This window comes from Rhinopithecus roxellana, chromosome 5 (genome assembly GCF_007565055.1).
Source record: "Rhinopithecus roxellana isolate Shanxi Qingling chromosome 5, ASM756505v1, whole genome shotgun sequence".
NCBI lineage: Eukaryota > Metazoa > Chordata > Mammalia > Primates > Cercopithecidae > Rhinopithecus > Rhinopithecus roxellana.
In genome coordinates, this window is record NC_044553.1 from 116,751,666 (window position 1) to 116,775,259 (window position 23,594).

Sequence of the window (23,594 nt, forward strand, 5' to 3'; positions counted from 1 at the left end):
GAGGGTTAAAAATGAGCACTTTTAGAAATGAGAAAAGTGCATGCTATGTTCATTGGCTGGAGCAATAGATGGCATTCAAGACTAACAATATATAAGCACTTACAATAGTAAGAATTATATAACAAGTGAAGACTGGCACTAAAGAAGACATCTATAAAATTAGTTCAGAAAATAAATGCATATTATCTTTTAACTTTTCAAAGGATCAAATCTTATGTTTACTTTTAAAAAGTTTATAATTTGTTTTCCATTCACTGAAAAGTCATTCCTGACCTTTCCCATGCCATAGTTTATCCTTATGTGGCTTAGTTTACACCCAGTAACCCATTTTATTTCTTTGTTGTTTTGAAGCATATAAGATACAAAAGTCTTTCTAATAGAAAATTAGGGTGGTGACACCAGTTACCATAGAAAGTTTGGCCACAAATTAAACTGAAATCTAAGTGACTTCAGCAAATCTATACTTCTTTCCAGATGCTCTGATCTTTTTTGGGGGGCGAGTGGGGGGTATTTGTGTTTTATTTTCATTGACTGTTATTCCAAGTTCTCGAGTACACGTGTAGGATGTGCAGGTTTCTTATACAGGTAAACAGGTGCTGTGGTGGTTTGCTGCACAGATCAACCTATCACCTAGGTATTAAGCCCAACATCCATTAGCTATTCTTCCTGATGCTATCCCTTCCCCAACCTAGCCCCCAGTGTGTGTTATTCCCCTCCATGTGTCCACGTATTCTCATTGTTCAGCTCCCACTTGTAAGTGAGAACGTGTGGTGTTTGGTTTTCTGTTCCTGTATTAGTTTGCTGAGGATAACGACTTCCAGCTCCATCCGTGTTCCTGCAAAGGACGTGATCTCATTCCTTTTATGGCTGCATAGTATTCCATGGTGTATGTGTACCACATTTTCTTTATTCAGTCTATCATTGATGGGCATGTAGGTTGATTGCATGACTTTGCTATTGTGAATAGTGCTGCAATGAACATACACATGTATATATCTTTATAATAGAATGATTTATATTCCTTTGGGTACATACCCTGTAATGGGATTGCTGGGTCAAATGGTGTTTCTGCCTCTAGATCTTTGAGGAATCACCCACACTGTCTTCCACAATGGTTGAACTAATTTATAGTCCCACCAACAGTGTAAAAATGTTCCTTTTTCTCTGCAGTCTTGCCAGCATCTGTTGTTTCTGGACTTTTTAATAGTCACCATTCTGATTGACTTGAGATAGTATTGCACTGTGGTTTTGATTTGTATTTCTCTAATGATCAGTGATGTGGAGCTTTTTTTTTTTTCACATTTGTTGACTGCATGAGTGTCTTCTTTTGAGAAGTGTCTGTTCATATCATTTGCCCACTTTTTAATGTTTTATTTTCTTATACAATTGTTTAAGTTCCTTGTAGACTCTGTGTATTAGACAGTTTTCAGATGAATAGATTGCAAAAATTGTCTCCCATTCTGTAGGTTGTTCACTCTGATAATCATTTCTTTTGCCATGCAGAAGCTCATTAGTTTAATTAGACTCCATTTGTCAACTTTTACTTTTGTTGCAATTGTTTTTGGTGTTTTTGTTATAAAATCTTTACCTATGCCTGTATCCTCAATGGTATTGCCTAGATTTTCTTCTAGTGTTTTTATAGTTTTGGGATTTACATTTAAGCCTTTGACCCATCTTCAGTTAATTTTTATGTAAGGCATAAGGAAGATGTTCAGTTTCAATTTTCTGCATATGGCTAGGCAGTTTTTCCAGAGTCATTGATTAAATAGGGAATTCTTTTCCTATTGCTTATTTTTGTCAGGTTTGTTGAAGATCAAATGGTTGTAGGTACAGGGTCTTGTTGCTGAGTTCTTTATTCCATTGGTCTATGTGTCTGTTTTGGTACCCATACCATGCTGTTGTGGTTACTTTAGCCTTGTAGTATAGTTTGAAGTCAGGTAGCATAATGCCTCCACCTTTGTTCTTTTTGCTTAGGATTATCCTCACTATTCGGGCTCTTTTTTGGTTTCATATGAATTTCGAAATAGTTTTTCCTAATTCTGTGAAGAATGCCAATGATAGTTTAATGGCAATAGCATTGAATCTATAAATTATTTTGGACAGTATGGCCATTTTCACAATATTAATTCTTCCCATCCATGAACATGACATGTTGTTTCATTTATTTGTGTCCTTTCTGATTTCCTTGAGCAGTGATTGAAGAAGTCCTTCACTTCCATCGCTGGCTGTGTTATTCCTAGGTATTTTATTATTTTTGTAGCAATTGTGAATGGGAGTCCATTCATGATTTGGCTGTCTGCTTGCCTGTTGTTGGTCTATAGGAATGCTAGCAATTTTTGCACATTGATGTAGTATCCTGAGACTTTGCTGAAGTTTCTTATCAGCTTAAGAAGATTTGGGTTGGATGCTTTGATTTCTTTTCAGACAATGAGAAAATGTTCCTTTGTAAACTTTAGAAAGACATTGATGAACTTTACAACAGTGTAGTTAAGTGAGATGATCCCATCTCCCTGTGAAGTGTTTTCCTTGACCCATTAGATCTGACATTCCACTGTGTTTCATTGAACACAGTGGAACCATGTGTTCCACTGCTTGAGGGAATGTATTATACCAAATGGTAAAATATCTTAGCCATACCTGATTACACTGTATCAGTTTAGCAATGACCCACATATATCCAGTAGAATGTATCTGACACCATTCAACAAGAAATAATGGGGAAAAAGATAGAAAACAAGCATGGGAGTGGGTATCTTTTGAATGCTGAAACAATAGTAGCTTGAGCAACAGCATCATCATTCATTGCTAAAGTGACAAACTGGCTTGCCCACAAACACCTTCTCTACTCAAGTGGCATGGGTCATTATGACCTTGATTTTGATACCTATACAGATTTGTTAACTTCTCTTGGTCCCTTAGCTACACAGTACAGCCAACCATGCACGCCAAAGCCCAGCTGTATTTTAACACTGCATAAGTTTCTAAACAGAAGGACTGAGCAAATGAATGTGGTTTGGCTCAGTGGAGTTTCATCAACTAATTAGGTAAATAGTTTGAATTACATATCTGAAACATCAATGGGCCACTCAATACTCAGAGGTCCTCTCATATAAATGTTAAACTTTTAACCATTGACCATACTCTCAATGAACCAGCCTCTTATATATGTTTTCCTTTAGACCACTTAGGTCAACCCATTTTCTCCTAAGTTATGAGAACTTAAGAGAAAAGCACTTGCTGATGAATTGATTCAGCAAGTTTTACTAAACACGTCAAACACCGTCTCTCCTCTCCCTCTATTTTGCTTTCATTCATTTCCTCATTAACCCACTCTCTCCCACTTCCTTCCTGTTTTATTCTACATTTCTATTTTCATAAAGAGTTTGGACCGCATCTCCCCATACCATGTAGGGTACACTTGTTCAATAAGGAATAGGACATTTATTTCCATGACTTTTTATGTGGAAATGACTGGATTTTTTTCTAGAGCTCTAGATCATGTAACAGAGTTCATGACTTTGATTTGGGCTGAATGAACACCTCATTCCAGTTCTTCCTTAGGCAAAGTAGACTTTATCTATAAATATTTGTTGATTGCATCAAGGGATACAGGAATCCTTGGTCTTATCTAATTATCACACATTCTCTGTGCCATGTGCAGCTTTAAGATATTGGGAAAATAATCTAAACTTCTACACCTCTTTTTCTAACTGTTAAGTTGGGTTGATAAGATATACCCCATAGATTTGTTTATTTGTTCATATTTCAAGAGAGAACAATGGCAAAGCACCTGGCACACAGTAGGTGATTGGCAATGTTTATTCTTATTCTTTTCTCAACAGTGCCTACTGCTTTTCTCTGTACATAGAAAATGTTCCATTACTGGAGTTAATAAGAAAAAATGGGGAATAATAAATTATGTCCTTCCTCTTAAATGTGTTAACTCAGGGACAGACTTTGTGATGGTGTGAAGTTGACAAACACAAAATCCTAGGGAACCATGCTAATTGTCCTAGGTGATGATGGTGAGACATTCGTGGTGGGCATACTCAGTGTGTCTGTAAGTGTGGATGAGTTGTGTAATAGGCTGCTCATGCCTCTTAGATGGAGCACAGCATTCACACAGCTCTGCTCCTGGAGAAAGTAGATAGAAGGTCAAGGGAGAATAGCAGGGTGTGGGCAACACCACTAAATACTGCTTCCAGGACTCACTCACCCAGAGAATTCAGAGTTGCTCTTTTCTAGCCTGCAAAAACTGAGATGCAGCCAGAGTTGTGTTTCATTAGAAGGAGGCATTCGGTGGAACTCAGCTTTTTCAGGAGGGAGACGGGTGACAGGTAGCTGGGAGAGCATGCTGGATGAATCTGAGTGTTTGGAATTTTAAGTGTTCGCCTCTTGCTTCTCAGTAGGTGGCTGCCTCTTGAGGTCTGGCATTCACCCAAGTCTTGAGCATTACCTCAGCATTTAAAGAGAAAACAAGTGAGAAAAAGAATCCATGAAGCTGCGTTTAAATCAGCATTAACATCAAGGAATGCCACAGGCTGGGTTTTGTTCACCCTGTTAGCATGCAGAATTATTTTTCACTATAGGAAGCTGTCTTTTCCCAACCAAGAAAACAAACAAAACAAAAAAAGCAGAACTAATTAAGATCGTCATATCTCAATAAATATGCAAATGAAAAATCAAAACAAAGAAATTCTATTTATCACATCATAAAGTTGCAAATTGCTATATAGGCTGGCTTGGAAGAACGGCAAGGGATAGAGTCTTCTTAATGGCTTTGCTTAGAGACTGTCTGAAAGCTGCATTTATATAGGTTTATGTTTGAGGATGAGGATGGTGAACTTGCCAGGAGAAAATTATTTTCATACTTTGTCTCCAAAGTGTAGAAAGGAAAGGAGAATAAAAGTTCAGTCAAGTGACTATGTGTGAGGTTTTGTGCTATGGCATTTGTTTCTAAGTGCTTCATTTCAAAAAGAAGAGGTTTATGCTATGGCATTCATTTCTATGTATATAATTTCAAGAAGAAAAACAATAAAATTCCCATTTTACAGATGAAGACAGCAAAGCTCAGAGAAGGCAAATTCCTGTTTCTCACTTGGTATTTGGAGAAGGATTCAAACCCACAATTACTTATCTGACTCCAATTTTATGTTTTGTTTCTGATTTATACTTTGCCCCTACACCATGACTCTCCAATACCACCCAAAGTGACTTTACTTTTGAATGTGTGTTTACAGGACATCAAAGCTTCCTGGTGAAAGGAGGAAATAAAATCAATTTTCAGGTGTTTTCTACATTTATTTCCCACATCTCAATATTAAAGCCCATTCTATCAATGGAACTACTGTTTGATTTATGCATGATGCTATAATGCTGTTTCCTTTTATTTATATTTAATTTCAGTCGCAAGTGGTGAGTATGAATTGAATTCATCAGCTTTGAAAAATCAAGAGGGAGGAGAGAGAGAGAATAGCTAACATCTACTATTGCTGAAGTTACTGTAACCATGCCTTAACATATGTATTTCATCCTGAGGGAGCTGAATCTGTGAGCTGCAGAGAGAGCAACTCCGAATGATGTTGGAGCTTTATTTTAGAAGCTGCTGCCTGCTCTCTGACATGTAGAATCCTGCCCTTAGAAGAAGGTTCTCCTGGACACCAGGGCTGTGTTGCTCTTCTGGTCTGCTAGGCTAACTTAAGGGTGAGGCTCTTTATGAGAATGGGGAATTATCTGGAATGAGCAAACGGTTAATGAGATTGAAGGCGATTTGGTATCTATTAAGTATTCCACACTGCCCTGGGCACAAGGGCAGTGCAAGTAGCAGTTGTGAAACCAGTAGGAGGCCAACACACACAGAATTGCTTCTTACAACTGCCAGTCATACTAAACAAAATACAAGTATCCAGTCGAAGAGAGTGTTCCAACGAAGTGCTCAGACAAGTGAAAGAAGGGAGAGGCTGATGTTCTCAAGGAAGATTTAAAAGAGCTGGATGCAAACTTTGCCTTCAAGATGGAAAGGTTGGCAGGAGTGTCAAGGCAGTTTTATTGTATTTTGCTTGATCTGAACGACTTTGTTCAAAGGGAATAAGATAATGGGTTAAGTGGCGGCAGAACACAGTGACTCTGACCACTTGCCAGGGACACCTAACAACAGTGTTTCATCTTTTTGTATCCATCCCCTTTTAGTCCTTCTTTCTTTCATCTTCCCTCCTTCTCTCCCTCCTTCCCTTTCTTTTTTCCTTTCTTTCTTCCTTCTACTTTTTCATTTTTCTCTTTTTACTCTTTTCTTCTTTCTCTTTTTCCCCCCTTTTCTTTTCCTAGCTTTTCTTTTATGTTTTTACGTGTAAAACATAATATTCTCTTTTTTATCATTAAAATACTCATTTTAAGCCTTGAGAAAAATATAGAAAATATTGATACATAAAAATATAACCTATACCTTATATCATCTTATTCTCATTATCTAAGTATAACCACTGTCAGCCTACAAGAGTATACTTTCCAGTTCTTTATCTGGCATTTTTAGTTTTTTCTGTTTGCTTTTTAAAAAATTATCTTTGCATTTGCGTGTATTTCTTGAGCTCCATTTTCTTCTTACTGAGCTATATACTATAGTAGTTTTTTTTAGCAGTGGTTCCTCCATAGGAAGATGTATTTATTTCATCCTCATGCAAAAGAAATAAAGGGATTTTTTTGAGTATAGAATTGCAGTTTGGGGTTCATTTTCCCTCAGCATTGTCAAGACATTAATTGATTTCTTTTTACTGCCTGGCTTTAACATTTTTATTTATTTGTTTGCTTTTGCTTTTGCAAATTAAGCTTTAAATTTAGAATAATTTTACATTTATAGAAACATTGCAAAGATACCACAGAAAGTTCCTTTCACCTAGTTTCCCTTATTTAATTTGTCTTTATGGAAAATTTATTGTTGATCTAAATGTCACTTATTTAAGGAAAATCTGTCTTTATTTCTCAAGTTTTCTAAGATTTGCCCTTCTTTATTGATGTTTATTATGATGCATATAATTATGAACTTCATGTATTTCCTATTTTTTTCTGGTTTCTAGAGTATTTCTTCAAGACGATCATCTTTCAACTATTATCTTTTTAAATATTAACTCTTACCAATTTACCCTAAACACTACTTTTAAAAAATTCCTTCTTGTTTATTATCTTTGCTGAACTATGTCTTTTGTGACATTTAACCATTCTATTAAGCTTTTTGTTAAAATCTTTTTTTCATTTGGAGAAAAATCTGTTTAATATTTAAATCTACTTTTTTTCCCAAAAATATCTTATTCTTTCATTATGTTTCCAGAACTTATTCTAATTTATTAATTATTTCAAATATAACCATTCTATAGTCTTTTTCAAATTGTCATAATATTTCAAGTTTGTGAGTGTCTGCTTTTGCTGCTTTTTGTATCTCCTGAGTCTTGCTCAAGGTGGATTATTTCCTTATTTGACTTATGATTTGTTATTGTGAGTGTATCTTCAGCACACTGTAGTCTTCACCCCATCTCAAGAGAGTTCCATATACCCTGGGTTTAAAAAAAAATACCTACATGGTAATTTTGTTTTTGTTTCTGATGGGGCCTCAAGTTTTCACCAACAAGAATTACACAGTTTATGATTCACAAATGTAATTGTCAACTCTACATCTGTATAACCTATGATGTCTATATTTTGTCAACCTTTTCCCCCTTCTGGTAATTAGATTTTCTAACTTTATTGCATTGCTAACATTACTTTCCCATATTTAAATCTCTATGTTTTGTGTGTTTTTTTAAATTAAAATATTGTCTATTGAGTTCTGCTGTAAAAGATAAATTATTCCAATATGCATTTTCTTTCTCATGCATACCTTCTTATTTTTATTAGTTATAGCATCCCTTTTCCATTGACAAGATTGATAGCATTTATATTCTGTTTTGTAAATATCATTTCTAGATTATCTTTAGTTATATATTTATTATAACATAGTTCTATGGTCATCAACACTTTTCTGACCATGCATTCCCCATTTGAGATCTTCACTTTATCAATCTTTGGGTTTCCTAGACTTTCTCAAGTACTGTCTCCCTCTACCCTCTACATGCCCATTCCCAAGGAAAGCAAATAGCTTTTATATTTCTTGAGGTCTTGCATGTTAGACAGTGTCTTTCTTTTGCAAAACAACTTGGCTTTTTAGAAAACTGTTTGGTCAGACTTTATTTTGGCCTTTTCCGTCATTGGGGACACTTACCCCACAGTAGAGAACATTAAAATCAGTCTATGTTTCTCACTTTAGAAGACTTATTTTTCTACTTACATGTTTGTATACTTTTTTCCTTTATCTTTGAATTTGAAACTGCTATAGTGCCTTACGTGTTTCTCAGCTCTAAGCACCCTATTTGACATAGAGACAGTACTCAATGTTGCAGGATTGAATGGATGATTGAATAAGTAAGATTATATGTTGCTGTGGATCATTCAGTCTGTTCTTATATCTGGCATTTGATGCAACATTTTGAGCTACAAGTAATTTTTTCTGTCTTTGAGTCTTTTCTATTATATCTTTAAACAATATATTTTCTCATTACATTGATTCTTTGTTGTTTTACTTTCACATCTGTTATCTTCTCTGCTATTAACTTCTTTCTTACATACTATATATTTGAATTGTAATTTTCTCTGCTACATTGGTTTTTTTCAATGTTTCTTTCACATTTATTATTTTTTTATTCCTTGGATACGTCCAGTATATTTTATGTAAATTTCACAACTCTGATTTTCTTGTCATTGATTTTCCCCCCAGTGGTTTCCACCCTAATTCTTGTTGCTTCAAATATATTATGGTTTCCATAAATTTTAATCACCTTCATTTTTTTTGAACTATGATAATGTATTCTTCTCATCTTTTATTTTTAATTTCATGGTAGGTGCTTTTTGTTTGTTTGTTTGTTTTTCTTTTTTTTTTTTTTTTTTTTTTTTGTTGTTGTTGTTGTTTTGAGACAGAATCACTCTGTCACCCAGGCTGGAGTGCAGTGGCGCAATCTCAGCTTACTGCAGTTTTGACCTCCTGGGCTCAGGTGATCCTCCCACCTCAACCTCCTGAGTAGCTAGCTGAACTACAGGCACATGCCACTATGGCTAGCTAATTTTTGTATTTTTTGTAGATATGGGGTTTTGCCTTGTTGCCCAGGCTGGTCTTGAACTCCTGGGCCCAAGTAATCTGCCCCTGTACACCTACCGAGTGCTGAGACTATAGGCATGAGCCACTGCACCTGGTCCTGAATAAATATTTGGTAAATAAATTATTAAATGGATGAAGGAAGAAGCACAAAATAACAGGAAAAAATTTCTTCAGAGTTTTATTAAAGCACCAGAATAGATACATATTTTTTGGAGATTTAGTATTTTATTCTTCAACTCTGCTCTGCTATCTAAAAAGTAGTTTGACTGTGTTTGGTGTCTTTGTCATGAAATCTTTTCTGATTTCTATGTCCAGGATAGCATTACCTAGGTTGTCTTCCAGAGTTTTTATAGTTTTGGGTTTTACATTTAAGGTTTTAATCTATCTTGAAGTAATGTTTGTATATAGTGCAAAGAAGGGGTCTAGCTTCAATCTGCTGCATATGACTAGCCAGTTATCCCAGCACCATTTATTGAATAGGTAGTCTTTTTCCATTGCTTGTTTTTGTCCACTTTGTCAAGGATCCTAGATGAAGGTCCTAGATGAAACAAAATCAAAAATTGACAACTGGGACCTAATTAAACTTAACAGCTTCTGCAGAGCAAAATAAACTATCAACACAGTAAATAGAAAACCTACAGAATGAGAGAAGATATTTGCAAACTATATATTTGACAACAATCTAATATCCAACATCGATAAGGAACTGAAACAAATTTACAAGAGGAAAACAAACAACCCCATTAAAAAATGGGCAAAGGACATGAACACTTTTCAAAAGAAGACAAATATGTGTCAAGCAAGAATATGAAAAAAAAAGCTCAACATCACTGATCATTGAAGAAATGCAAATGAAAACAACAATGAGATACCATCTTGCACCAGTCAGAATGGGTATCATTAGATAGCCAAAAAATAACACATGCTGGCATGGTGGTGGAGAAAAGTGAACGCATATACTGTTGGTGGGAGTGTAAATTAGTTCAACCTTTGAGGAAAACACAATGCTGATTCCTCAGAGAGCTAAAAGCAGAACTACCACTCAACCCAGCAATTCCATTACTGAGTATATACCCAGAGGAATATAAATCGTTCTACCACAAAGACACATGCATATGAATGTTTATTGCAGCATGATACATAATAGCAAAGATAAGGAATCAACCTAAATGCTCATTGAAGATAGACTGGGTAAAGAAAATGTGGTACATATACACCATGGAATACTATGCAGCCATAAAAAAGAATGAGATCATGTCTTTTGTGGAAACATGGATGGAGCTGAAGGCCATTATCCTCAGCAAACTAAAGCAAGAGCAGAAAATCAAATACCACATATTCTCGCTTATAAGTGGGAGCTAAATGATGAGAACTTTTGAACCCAAAAAGGAAACAACAGACACTAGAATCCACTTGAGGGTAGAGGCAGGGAGGAGGGAGAGGAGCAGAAAAGAGAACTCTTGGGTACTGGCTTAATAGCTGAGTGATGAAATAATTTGTACAACGAACCCCCATGACACAAGTTTACCTGCATAACAAGCCTTCACATGTACCCCTGAACCTAAAATAAATGTTAAAAAAGTAGCTTGAAATTCTGTATTTCAAAATCTTAAAATTCTTTAAAATTTACATTCGGTAATACTTGCATATATTTATTGGGTATATCAAGTCTTGATTTGTTCTTCATCTTACCTCACATGAAGACAATTCATCTGAATTAGCTGTGCATGTCATGGAAAAATGATCCTGGCCTGACGTCCCTTCAGTCCTAGCCATGCACACTGTGCTTTGGTGATAACATTGCAGCCTGATGCATATTGTGATGGTTAATACTGAGTGTTAACTTGATTAGATTGAAGGATGCAACGTATTATTTCTGGATGTGTCTGTGAGGGTGTTGCCAAAGGAGATTAACATTTGAGTCAGCGGACTGGGAGAGGCACACCCACCCTCAATCTGGGTGGGCACCATCTAATCAACTGCCTGCACAGCTAGAATAAAGCAGGCAGAAGAACATGGAAGGACTAGACCGGCTGAGTCTTCTGGCCTTCATCTTTCTCCCATGCTGGATGCTTCCTGCCCTTGCACATTGGACTCTAAGTTCTTCAACTTCTGGACTCTTGGACTTACAGCAGTGATTTGCCAGGGGCTCTTAGGCCTTCAGTCACACACTGAAGGCTGCACTGTCAGCTTCCCTACTTTTGAGGTTTTGGGGACTCAGACTGGCTTTCTGGCTCCTCAGTTTGTGGACGGCCTATTGTGGGACTTCATCTTGTGATCACGTGAGTCAATTATCCGATAAACTCCCCTTCATATATTCATCGATCCTATTCATTCTGTCCCTTTAGAGAACCCTGACTAATACACGTATGTTTCTTACTTTTCCTAGTTTAATCTCAGGAACCTAAAATTCCTCGGAGAGATTTTTGGTTGGTCTTATCAGAATGCTTAGTAATTTTCAGAAGACTCCTCAGCCTGCTTGACAAACTGGAAAATAATTTATCCATTCTTAGTTCTTTCTTTAAATTTTCCAAACTTAAGTATATTTAGCACACATTTTTCATACTCTATAGTTTGAGGTTAAAGCTGATTTCTAATTTCAGTGTAATTGAATTTTTTTGGACTTTTATTTTTTGAGAGTTCAGAAAAGACAATCAAGTATCTTATACCGACTATCTTATATCAGATTTTTTTTTTTTTTTTTTTTTTTTTTGCTTGTGTATTCTTCTTTCTGTAAACAATGCTAGAATGAACTTCCTGGTACGCAAAATAGATATCTCTGCCAACCTTTTTACTAATGAGACGTTGAATATCTGGGTGGAAGATTGTGTCTTTTTTTTTAAAAGCTTTTGATAATTCTTGAAGATTACCTTCTGGAAAGACTGTGCCACCATTCAACACTTGCAAAGGTATCAGTTTACCTAGACCCTCTCTACTGTAACACTTAATAATCTTCTCACATATTTAGTGTCAATTTTATACATGAACAGTGACATCCCATTATAGTAACTATTCTTATTTTACTTAGCGTGAGCCTCATTTTTTAATTTTTTCCTTTTTTTTAATCCCCGTATTCTACATTTATAAGTTTTCTCTTCCTACCCCTGATCATTTTTCATTGGTGAGGATTTTGTTTGGCCAAGTTATAAGAATTCTTTAAATACTCCAGATAATGACCATTCGATGGTTTTCCACATTGCAAAACTTTTCTGAAAAGTCTTTTATATGGCTTTCAAATATGTTGACCACATTTTAGATTTCTGTTTCATTTCTAAAAGATTTTTTTAAAGAGTTCAGTTGACTTTGGTGTCAAATTTAGAAAGAATTCCATCATAAGTTTGAGAAAACATTGTGTTTTCTTTTGATTTTTTAAATGTATTTTCTTAATATTTTCAAGCCATTTAGAATTATATTTTTATCATGGTGTGAGACAGGGTTATAACTTGTTTTCATGCCAAAATTGTTGCACAGGTGCTCTATTTGGAGGAAAAAAATAAAAACTTCTTATAGTGTAATAGCTTGTATACATAATGGTGTTTTCATTTCCAACTTTCTCTTCTATTGCACTATATTTTTATTTCTTCAGCTTTACTATGTTTTGTTAGACTAGCTTATAAAGAGTCCTAACATGAATAGAGCAAGTAACCCCTCATTACCCTTTCTTTAAATAATTTTTTCTTTTAACCCAATTCTATGTTTTTGTTGGTGATTTGGTCTTCTAGTTACATTTCAAACAATTTCAAAAATTTTAATAATTGAGTAAAATATTTACTTCCAAATAGTTTATAATTTTCTTTGTATGCATTTAAGTGTCACTTTATCACCCACACTGAAATTTGGTACTTTTTTCATGTAAACCTACATAGTTTTTATTGCCTTTATGACTAAGCATTTTATGTATCTTTGTTCTGTTGTGGATGAATTTTTTTTTAAATTATTACATTAAAGTTTTAACTGGTTAATGTTCAAACAGCAAAACTATTAATATCAATATTAATAATAATACATTTATTCTTGTGGCTGAGTAGTTTTCCCTGGTATGCAGGACCCACAGTTCATTAACCATTCACCTATTTTTGGACATTTTGATGTTTCCAGGTTTGGCTATTACAAATCGAGCTGCTGTAAACTATCATATACAGGTGTCAGTGTGGACATCTGGGTGTAATGTCCAAGAGTGTAACTGTGGTTCATTTTGCAAAGTGTGCTTTGAGTTTCTAAAGAAACTAACAAACTATATTCCAGAACAGCTGTACACTCCTACCAGGAATGTATTAGAGATCTGGCTCATCTGTCTGCTCTCCAGCATTGGTATAATGACTACTTTAAAATTGTATTTCTTTTCATAGGTGGGCAGTGATATCTCATCATAGTCTTAATTTGCATTTCCCTCACAGCCAGTGTTGTTGAACATCTTAAATATTTATATTATATAGTAAAAAACACCACACAATTTTATAAATTTTAATTCAACTGTTAAACATCTTCTTAATTTTTACTCTTTTGTTGCCTGTTCTGTCTGCTTCGGTTAAACATTTCTTTTTATTTTACTTATGTTTACAGAGTTTCCTTTAGCCATGCTTTTAGGGTAGATTTGTTGGCGAAAAATTATCAAAACTTTACTTCCCATGAGAATGTTTTAAGTTTCCCCTCATTCTGGAAGGATATCTTTTCTACTTTTAGAGTATTAGGTTGTCAGTTCTTTGCTTTCAACACTTGAAAAATAGTGTGCCATTTTCTTCTGGCCTCTGTGGTTTCTGATAAGAACTTTGCTGCTATTCTAATTGTTTTTCCCTATATCATTGTTCCCCTAAAGTTTCTCCCACAGCTTTCAAGATTTTAAGTTTGTCTTTAGTTGAAGAAGGTTAGCTATGATCTGTCTTTGCCTTGATTTCTTTGGCTTTATCTGTTTGGGGGTTTTCTAAGTTTCTTGTATCTGTAGGTTTATGTCTTTTGCAAAGTTTAGCACATTTTCAGACATTATTTCTTTGGATACCTTCACAGACTCTCTTCTTTTGGGACAATGGTGAAATCAAGATTAAATTTTTCGTAATAGTCCTACAGGGTCTTAATGTTCTATTTTTTTTTAAGTCTATTTTCATGCTTTTGTTCAGACTGGGTTTTTTCCTACTTTTCTACTTTCAGTTTCACTGATTCTTTCCTCTGCCTTCTCCTTTCTACTGTTGAGTCCCTCTATTGAGTTTCCTTTATCTAGCTTTTAATATTTTTTCATTCTAAAATTTTCATTTCATTTTTCTTTATAGCTTCCTTCTCTTTGCTGAGACATTGTGTTTTTTACTGAGTTCTACAATTCTGTTATTGGATTTCCCACCTCTCCAGTTTCCATTTATTCTTCTTTATTTTCCCTACCTTTATTGCTGGGATTTTCTATTTCTTTCCTGAGACATTTTATTTTTTTCATTTGTTTCATGTGTGTCCATAATTACTCATGGGAACACTTACATGCTTTAAAAATCCTTGTCAGATAATTCTAACAGCTGTATCATCTTGGTATTGGCATGTCTTAATTATCCTGATTCTTGGTATGATGAGTGATTTTCTGTTGAAACTTGGACATTTTGAGTATTACTCTATGAGGCTATGGATCTTATTTAAATCTTCGGTTTGAGCTGATCTTCTCTGACACCATTCAGACAACAGAAAAAGGGAGCTTGTTACTGTCAGATGTTGGGTGGAAGTCTAGGTTCCCCACTAGGCCTCCAGAGGCACCCAGTGTGGGGAGGGACCCGCTTGCTACTGCTGGGCCATGGTGGGAATTCCAGCTCCCCACTAGGCCTTTGCTGATCCCACTCTGGCCAGAAGGAGCAGGAGTTCCTCCTCAATGCCCTCCAATGGTAGGGACAGTCTTGTTACCAACAATTGTGTGTAGAGGTCCAGGTTCCCCACACAACCTCCACTGATATTGAAAGGGAGGAAGCCACATTATTACCCAGTGGGGATAAAAGTCTTGGCTCCTGCCCCTGCCTTCTCTCCCTGCCTTCTCTCCCTGCCTTCTCTCCCTGCCTTCTCTCCCTGCCTTCTCTCCCTGCTCCTCCTTCTCAGCATGAGGGAGATGGGGATTTGGGGCGTGTTCTAACAGTCTGGTGAGAGTAGAAGCCTAGGCTCCCTGCTTTTGTCGGTGGGGATGGGGGTGGGTCTACTGGTTATTCTGTAGTGTTTGCCTGGAGTAGAACAAACTTTTCTTTCTTGATAAGCTGCTCCCTTCCTCGTCATGTGGCTAGAGGAAACAAACTCTTGTTGGGGCTTTTAATCATCTGCACCTGTTGACATTTCCAGCTCTCAGCTGTTCTAGCTCCAAGTCTAGAGTACATGAGGTCTGAAGGAAACCCAGAGAGATCACTGCCAATTCCACCTGCTAGTCCTGAGGCCCTGATATGGTCTGCCTTTTTCTCTCCCCACTCCATCCACCTTTCAGTGTCTTCTTATTTTTTTAATATATAATATTTTAATCTATAATATTGAAGGAAATTAGGAAGAGGAAAAGGTAGAAATACTTCTCCATCTTTTCAGAAGTGAAAGTCCTTGAATATGTATCTTAATTCCTTAATTATTAGAATGCTTACATTGCATTTGGACAAATGAGTGAGAGATAAAATTAAATGATTTAAGACTCCTAAATTTATATATATGTTTATAATATGTTACATAATGTATTATATTATATGTAATAAGCATTATATATTCTATTTATGGAATCTATTATATTTATTTTATTATATATATCAAATGTATATTATTATATATAAACATATTACATGTGTTTATATAAATGACAAAGAAAACCATATTTGTTATAAATCACTAAAATTCACAGACATAATTGTGGTATAATCCATATATAAAAATCTTTAAAAAATAAATATAAAAGTAATTCCATAAAAGATGATTCAAATATGGGTTATTCTATATATACCCCTGTTATATGTTCGATTCAGCAACTCTTTATTGCATGTCTAGTATGATCTTATTACATTCTAGGTGTTCTATAGTATAAAATAAACATAAATCTGACAGAAGCATGGGTCTTATTGACAATAATACTATAACCATGTTAATGATAAAAATAAATTAATTTGTAAAGGCTCATATTTAGAAAATGGAAATTTCATTAAGAGATGGAGTTATCAAAATAGTCATTTTATAGAAATTAAAATGAGCTTTTTAAAAATGCTGCATTTGGTTGTACGTTGAGTGGTTGGCAGACCATTTTATGAAATTGTGAAGGCTTGGGAAAACATTACGTCTGGTATGTCTAAATGATCACAACAAGTACAACTTGACAACTTCATGAGCAGGAGAACTGCAAGTTCATGAGTGACTAGAGCCAACTGTGCAGGATGCAAGGCAGGACCTTACTTAAGCAAGATTGGCCTTGTTGTTCCTACACTGTTCCTACAGTGGACACTGTAGGAAAGCCCTGTTCATCAATACTCACATTGCACTAATAGGCAAGGGAGCATCATTGCGAGTTCTACAGTTTGAAAGTGGCACAATAAAAATGATGTTTTAGATAAATTATTAGTGGTGCCAATTTGGCTGGTTTTGCAATAGTTATTGCAGTAACCCAGGTGTGAAGCAACAAATCTACATGCATGCTCTCCTTCCACACCATGTTTCACCATGTTCTTCAGAATCGACAGCAGAGCAGTGGAATTAAAATGTGGTGATTGTCCTTATTTCACAGAATACTCTGCTAGACAACATCCATGTGTTTTCTCATTTAGTATTCAATGCAACTATTGAGGTATTATTATTGACATTCTATGAGATTAAGCAGTTTTTCCAAAGTCCCACAGCCAATATTTAAACACAGGCTCTTGACATTGCATGACACTGACACCTCCATACCTAGCATGATGGCAGGTGAGGCACAGGCTCCCAGGGTTCTTGATGACTTGAACCTGTGTTGCAGCTGGGGCAGCTCTTGCCTTCCTTTACTCAGCTACTTTATTACTCACAAGTCAGCCTGTAAAATATGATAACAATTTAATGTTGTGGTGCTGTAGAAACAAGTTTCATATCTCTTCCCCTTCCTCTCCATTCAGGCAATGTCCCACCAGACCTTCAGTTCCAGATACCGCAGCCTGGAGAGCACAGAACCAGCTCACATCAGTCAGCAGACAATTAAGACACTGGTCTTTGATTCATTTCCCGAGCTAACATGTAACCATGCCGCTGATTACCCATTTTCATTGTTTATGGCGAGGCAGGTGGTTGAACAGCTCTGCCTGATTTATGAAGTGCTTGCCTTCTATAAATCACAGAGTAGAAACCCAGCACGCTGCTAATCCTAATTGGTTAAGTCCTAAGTAGGGAGTGATTAGAAAGTCTTCAGGAACGAAGATGCCTCATGCAAATGAGGGAGACATACAGCTCCTTGAGAGGAAACTCCCCCTGCTCACAATATGCAGTAAAGTTTTTGTTATTGTTCATTCCTACTGCCCTCTTCTATCTCTTGCTGGTCAACCCCTGTTGATCTTCCATTTGTTAATAAACTGGAGAGAGGGCGTAAGAAGTGAGAAAGCACAAACACTGTAGAAGCAGAATGCTGTTTGCCCACTTACTCTCTCATGTGTTAATTTCAACCTGGATTAATTTTCCAGCTCCTATAAATCATTCATCATGATGAAGGAGAATCCTGCAATATGACTCATAGTGCTGTTTATTGGAGTGGGAAACATGAGGGCTTTGAGTTCTGTCTGCCTGCATTCCAATCCCACTCTTTCTTGGAAGAAAATGACACGGCATTCTCAGACACTCAATGATGGCCTTCTCTGATTGTTCACTTAAAGCCTAAACTACTTTGAAAAATTCTAAATATGTGAGGCTGTGCACATCTTCTGATTGGAAATAGGGCTAAGAAATGCAGACTCTGCTGGCAAAGGAAGAAAGAAGCCTGCAAATTGTATACAACTTTCCCCCCAGCCTCAAGGTTGAGGACACAGGGGAGTGTGCATATGACACATTTAAAGGAGCAGTGACCTGAGATTAAAACTCAGAGCAGGAAACTTCCACTCTCCACTCTCCTGTTCCAACCAATTGAATGTGTTCCCTTTTTTGGCTAAATTCTCTTTTCATTTCTCTCTCCTCTTCCCCATCTTCCTCCTCCTACTTCCCTTTCCCTTTGTACATTTTCCCTGTTTACCTTCCTCTTCTTCCTTTCTTCTCCATATTTCCTGGGACCCAATGGCAGGTGCAGCAGCAGCAGTGGCAGCGCCCCTTCGGAACTGGAGGATGAACCTGCCTGCATGGAGGAGATTGATTACAGTACAGACAGCAGCTCAGACCAGGAAGGGAGCTTGTCTGAGCTGGACCGGAGGATCCAGGAGTGCGCCTCGAATAAGGATGAGGGAGAGGAAGAAGAGGAGACACCAGGGCGGGAAGGAGAAGCCTTCCCATAGCCCCGAGGTTCACAGCAAGTTCTGTGTCTCCAACCATTGGATTGGACTAGAAGCTATGCTACTGCTGCTTCATCATCAGACACACAGAGTGTATATATCAGAGAAAAAAGCCAGCCTATGTGAGCTCAGCAACCCCATTTCCAGATTTTTAATTTCCTTATGCATAGAAGCTAGCCACTTTATAACATTTTATATGTAGAGTTAGGTCGCCCCTGGGGCCTATGCAAGCTGCCATTGTACTTAGAATGGGACCCTCAAGATTCAATGGGTAGCCTCAAGATTACCATAGATCCTTTCAAGATTGTTCTGAGTTATTCTCCATTCCTGTGCTTGAACTGGAGCAAGCTGGAAGTAGAGGAGTTGGGCTTCTTCTTGGCTTCTCAGTCAGAATTCTAAGTGGTTATTTAAGTTGTTTCATATATGAGTATTATCTTTCACTGTTATCTCCCCACCATAGCATTTGAGCTCCGCAGAACAAACCACTGAGACTCTGGGGATCTTGGCAGGGTTTTCAGGTGCTGGGTGCTCGAACATGAAAAACTGTGCATCCAAGTAATTGCAGGTTTCATCTGTGATCTTCTCAAGCAGCATATATTTTACATATGTGGTACAGGCCAGAAGCTGCACTAGACTCTAAGAAATAAGACATGGTCACTGATCTTCACAGATTTTAAGATCATATGTGTTCAGACCACCAAACATAATGCTAGGAAGTAGCAAGACCTACTGGAAAATTTATTCATTTCAGAATCAGACAGATATGGTTCATATGCTAGATCTGGCAGTTGCTTGTTATGACAACTTAGGCAAGTGATTAAATTTTCCTAAACTTCAGTTTTCTTATATATAAAATGTGGATAAGCATATCTATATCATAAAGTTATTGTAGGATGGAATGAGATAATCTATAAAAGTATATAGCTTAGCATTTGGTACACAACAACATCGGCTTATTTTTCTTCATAACACAACAGAACATTCTATGTAAGAATTCTGACAGTTAAAAAAAATTCTCACCAGCCTGGACAACATGGTGAAACCCCATCTCTACTAAACCCCATCTCTATAAAAATTAGCTGGGTATGGTGGCACACACCTGTAATCGCAGCTACTTGGGAGGCTAAGACAGGAGAATCGCTTGAACTTGGGAGGTGGAGGTTGCAGTGAGCTGAGATCGCACCACTGCATTCCAGCCTGGGTGACAGAGCAAGACTCTGTCTCAAACAACAATAACAACAGCAACAACAACAACAAACCCAGAACCCAGAATTCTGTGGAGTCACATGGTAGGAAATATGCCCTCTTACTGGAAGGGAGCTGGGAAGGAGATTACACAGGAGCAGAATCTAGGAGGCTGGACTGACTTAAAACAGATGAAAATGGAGCAAGGCCTTTCAGCATTCAGAAGGAAGCAACTTAGTTATTTGAATAATGAAGTGTACAAGACCTGTGAAGAAAGGATAAGAAGGGATAACAAAGGCAGTGGTAGAGTGAGAGACAGAATATGCTATGTCAAATTTAGGCTGTTTTAGATGTCATATGTATTTAGTTAGGATTAGGTTTAGCTGCAAGAGATGGACAATGTATCATAGTAGTAGCTTTCATAAGGCATAAGTCTAGTTCTCTTTCCTGTGGAATTTTACACACTGGAAGACCAGCCCTAGTGTCATGGCTGCATGGTGTCAGAGACCTGGCTTCTGCAGTTTTCTGGGTCTACTGTGTGTTGCTTCTACTCTTGGTCTAGAATGGCTGCTGAAGCATCAGTCATTGCATCTGCATCCCAGACAGTAGCAAAAAGAACACAAAAAGAAACGCCTGTTTTCTATCTTTCCAAAAGTGATATATAATATTTCTTCTCAATCCCATCAGCTGGAAAAAAATGGGCCTATAACCATAGGAAGCTGCAAGAGAGTTTAGAAAACATAGTCTTTATTTGAGGTGGGCCCAGCTAAAATTTGAAGTTTGAAGTAAAAGTCTGAATACTAAGGGAAAAGATGATAATACCTATTGGGGGATTATATATCTGCCAAAAGACTTCTCCTGATGTTCCAAATACCACCAAGGGAGTTTTGGATATATTAGAATAATCTCAGATGAAACTCATAGCACACAACTCCTGACCAGCAGAAAGCCACAGAATAAAACTAGATTAACTCCAAGCAATAGAAGAAAGGCATCTGTCGTGATTTTGGGAGTTGACAGTATTATTAATAGTCTCTTATTTTTTAAACTCTTTTCCAAATTTCTGTGCTGTAGTTCAGAAATTGTACATCCATTCTTCATATTAAGACATGTATGTTTCTGTAACATGTAAGAAATTTGAAGAATATCAGCAAAGATACTGAAACTGAAACCCAAACACTATATATCTCTTAACTCCTCCCATATTTAATCTTTCCACTCTTAAATAAAGGCTAGCATAATGGTGCTGATTTTTCTTTGCTTTGAGGATTCAAGAAGATAATATTGAAATGTAATTGCTGAGAGAGGTGGGAATGATGCTAGCTTATTAATTATTATTTCAGCCCAAATTAGTTTTGGGGGTTAGCTTCTGGTCATCCAGCATGTTTCTGAGAAAACGTGACTGTGACAGGTAAGTTTTTATGTGGCATGTTCAGAAAAAGTCAGGAACATGAAGCATTTGTTGATCCATCTATGCAACAAATGTATATTTAACCACTAACTATGGATCATGCACTTAACTAAGCTCTATGGATGCAGATAAGAAAGACCCATTTTGTGCCCTCAGTAACCAGGGAAAGAAGAACAATAAACATTCTAATTTAATGCAGTGTGGCCCACGCCATTATGGAACTATGCAAAGAATATTACAAAAACACCTAATCTAATGGGGGTGGCAGTTGTGGTAAAAGTCTACCAAAAGAAGGTCATAATTTGGGTGATTCTTGAAGAATATGCAGGAGTTTTCAGGTACAGAGGGAGAAACGACATGCGAAGGAGTAGAAAGATTTTGTGCAAAGGCTCTGTGGTAGAGTTAGAGCTTGAAATAAAATGTTTAGTGTGACTGGTTTAAAAGATGTGTTTGTATGTGAGGAAAGGAGGAGAGTGAAAAGAGATGAAACGGAAAAACTAGACAGCAGTCAGATAAAGCAGCATTTGGCATTCCTTGATGAAGAGGCTGAACTTAATTCTGAATGTAATGGGGGAGACTTAAAGAGCTTTCAGCAGAGGCATGCCAGTGACTGATATCAGCATGTCTGTACCAGCACCACTGCTCCCTTGTTTATGGCTGAGAGTTTGGTGCTCCCACTATGCTGGTTGTTCAGTAGTTTAAGGAATGCCCCAGGTGTGAAATTACTATATTTGAAGAGCAGAAGGTTTGCATTCAGGTGAAAGATAATGCAGTTTGGGGACATGTTGAATGTTGGTGGCCTACATGATAGCCAGTTCGGAAGGTTTCCTAGAAATCAGAGGTACATCAGGAAGCAGAAGGAGAACAAGGAGAGGCATACCTAACACCTAGTGGTGTTGGGGACCCAGGTGAATGTCCTGAGCACCTAAGCCCAGGTGCCAGTTAGTTGGAAAGGCAATTGACTGGAGGGAAGAGGGGACTTGGGAGCAGACCTCTCTCCCTTCCTGCTAGGACTGAAGGCTGTTCTGTGTCACATCTCACCAGTCTTCCATCCAGAGTTAGAGAGTACTTACTTGAGAGTTAACTCTAAATAGTGATAAGGGCCCTTCCTCTAGTCAAGCCAGGACTTTTTCTTGCTGGCTGGACCACTTCAGTGAATTGTTTGGAAAAAACGTGTTCTACCAAACTCAGAGCCAAACTAAGATGACCCAAGAATTCCAAGGAGTTGTAGGCCATAATGCGAAGCAAATGTGGTCCAAAATGTGCAGAGGAGAGGACAGTCCAGAGAAGCAATGTTGGGGCCAGGCCAAGTGCATGCTGTCCTGTACCAGCTGTCATCCGGTGCTCTGCATGCAGGACTGGAACTGGGGCTAAGGGGCTGTGGGGGCCTGCAGCTTCCTGGGACAGCCCGGTGAAACTTCTCTGATGGGCAAAGGTTGGGAGCTCTCTGATTTCACCTTTAGGATAGTCCCATTGTTAGAATAGAAGCCCAAGACTTGCCACCCATGAGCTCCCGAGGGTGGAAACTACTGACCGTTCATAACACTTCCCTCTGACAAGAAGCTTTGTGGCTCCACATTTCCTTCAGAAGGAAGTCTAAATGTCTCAACAGATCCCTTTATAGTCTAGCCCCAATCTCCTTGACAGCCTCAGGTTCTGCCACTCTTTATTCTCTTCGATTTGCCACTGAGCATACCCTCATTTTCTCTCATTGCACTTATGCATGTGTGTGTTCTTAAGCCACACTTATGCATGTGCACTTCTTATGCCACACGGCTCCCTAAATGTCCTCTTTGATTTTTCTAACATTTTCATATTTTTCCTCTGCCTCTGATAAGAATCTCCCATTCCCTCATTTGTGAATACCAAAACCCAGTTCAAATATCATCTTTCTTCTGTAAAACTTGTCCTCATCACCCAATGCCAAGTTATATATAATGTCTCTTCCATGCCCCTATTGTACTGTTTATATATCTCTTTTATACTATGCTTATTTTTAACTTGATATATATACCTTTTATACCCACACCCCCATTCACCATTGAAGAGTGAGCTTTAAAGTGCACAAACCTACTATTATCTTGGCATCTGTCCCTGCACCTAACATAGTTCTTAACACATTGCAGGTGTTCAAAAATGTGTCTTCCCCTCAGCTTCAAACCTGGACATCCAATGTCTCAATAAAATCTCACTTATTTTCCTTAAATCCCTCCATTTTCCATCTCAAAGAAGAGTTTGTGTTATAGAAAGGGAAACTGGTTTCACTAAAAGGACGTCTAGCACAAGTGCAGCCTGGCCTCTCAAGCTGGTGGTTGCCATGGAAGACTTCCCAGTGTGAGGTGAGCTTAACAAGGGGCAGAGTGTTCTTGTCCTAACCTGTGTTGTGCAAATGTTTAAATAG

General features: G+C 37.4%; 1 protein-coding gene across 1 annotated transcript in view; it reads left to right on the forward strand.

The window, feature by feature from the left end:
• Nucleotides 1-19,646, forward strand: part of LOC115897409 (cytosolic carboxypeptidase 4-like) — a 243,067-nt gene extending 223,421 nt beyond the window's left edge. The window contains exon 2 of the mRNA XM_030929804.1: nt 18,393-19,646. Coding sequence (XP_030785664.1) covers nt 18,393-18,600 — 208 coding nt within the window. The 3' untranslated portion in view covers nt 18,601-19,646. The remainder of the gene's footprint in view (nt 1-18,392) is intronic.
• Nucleotides 19,647-23,594: the final 3,948 nt, after the last annotated feature.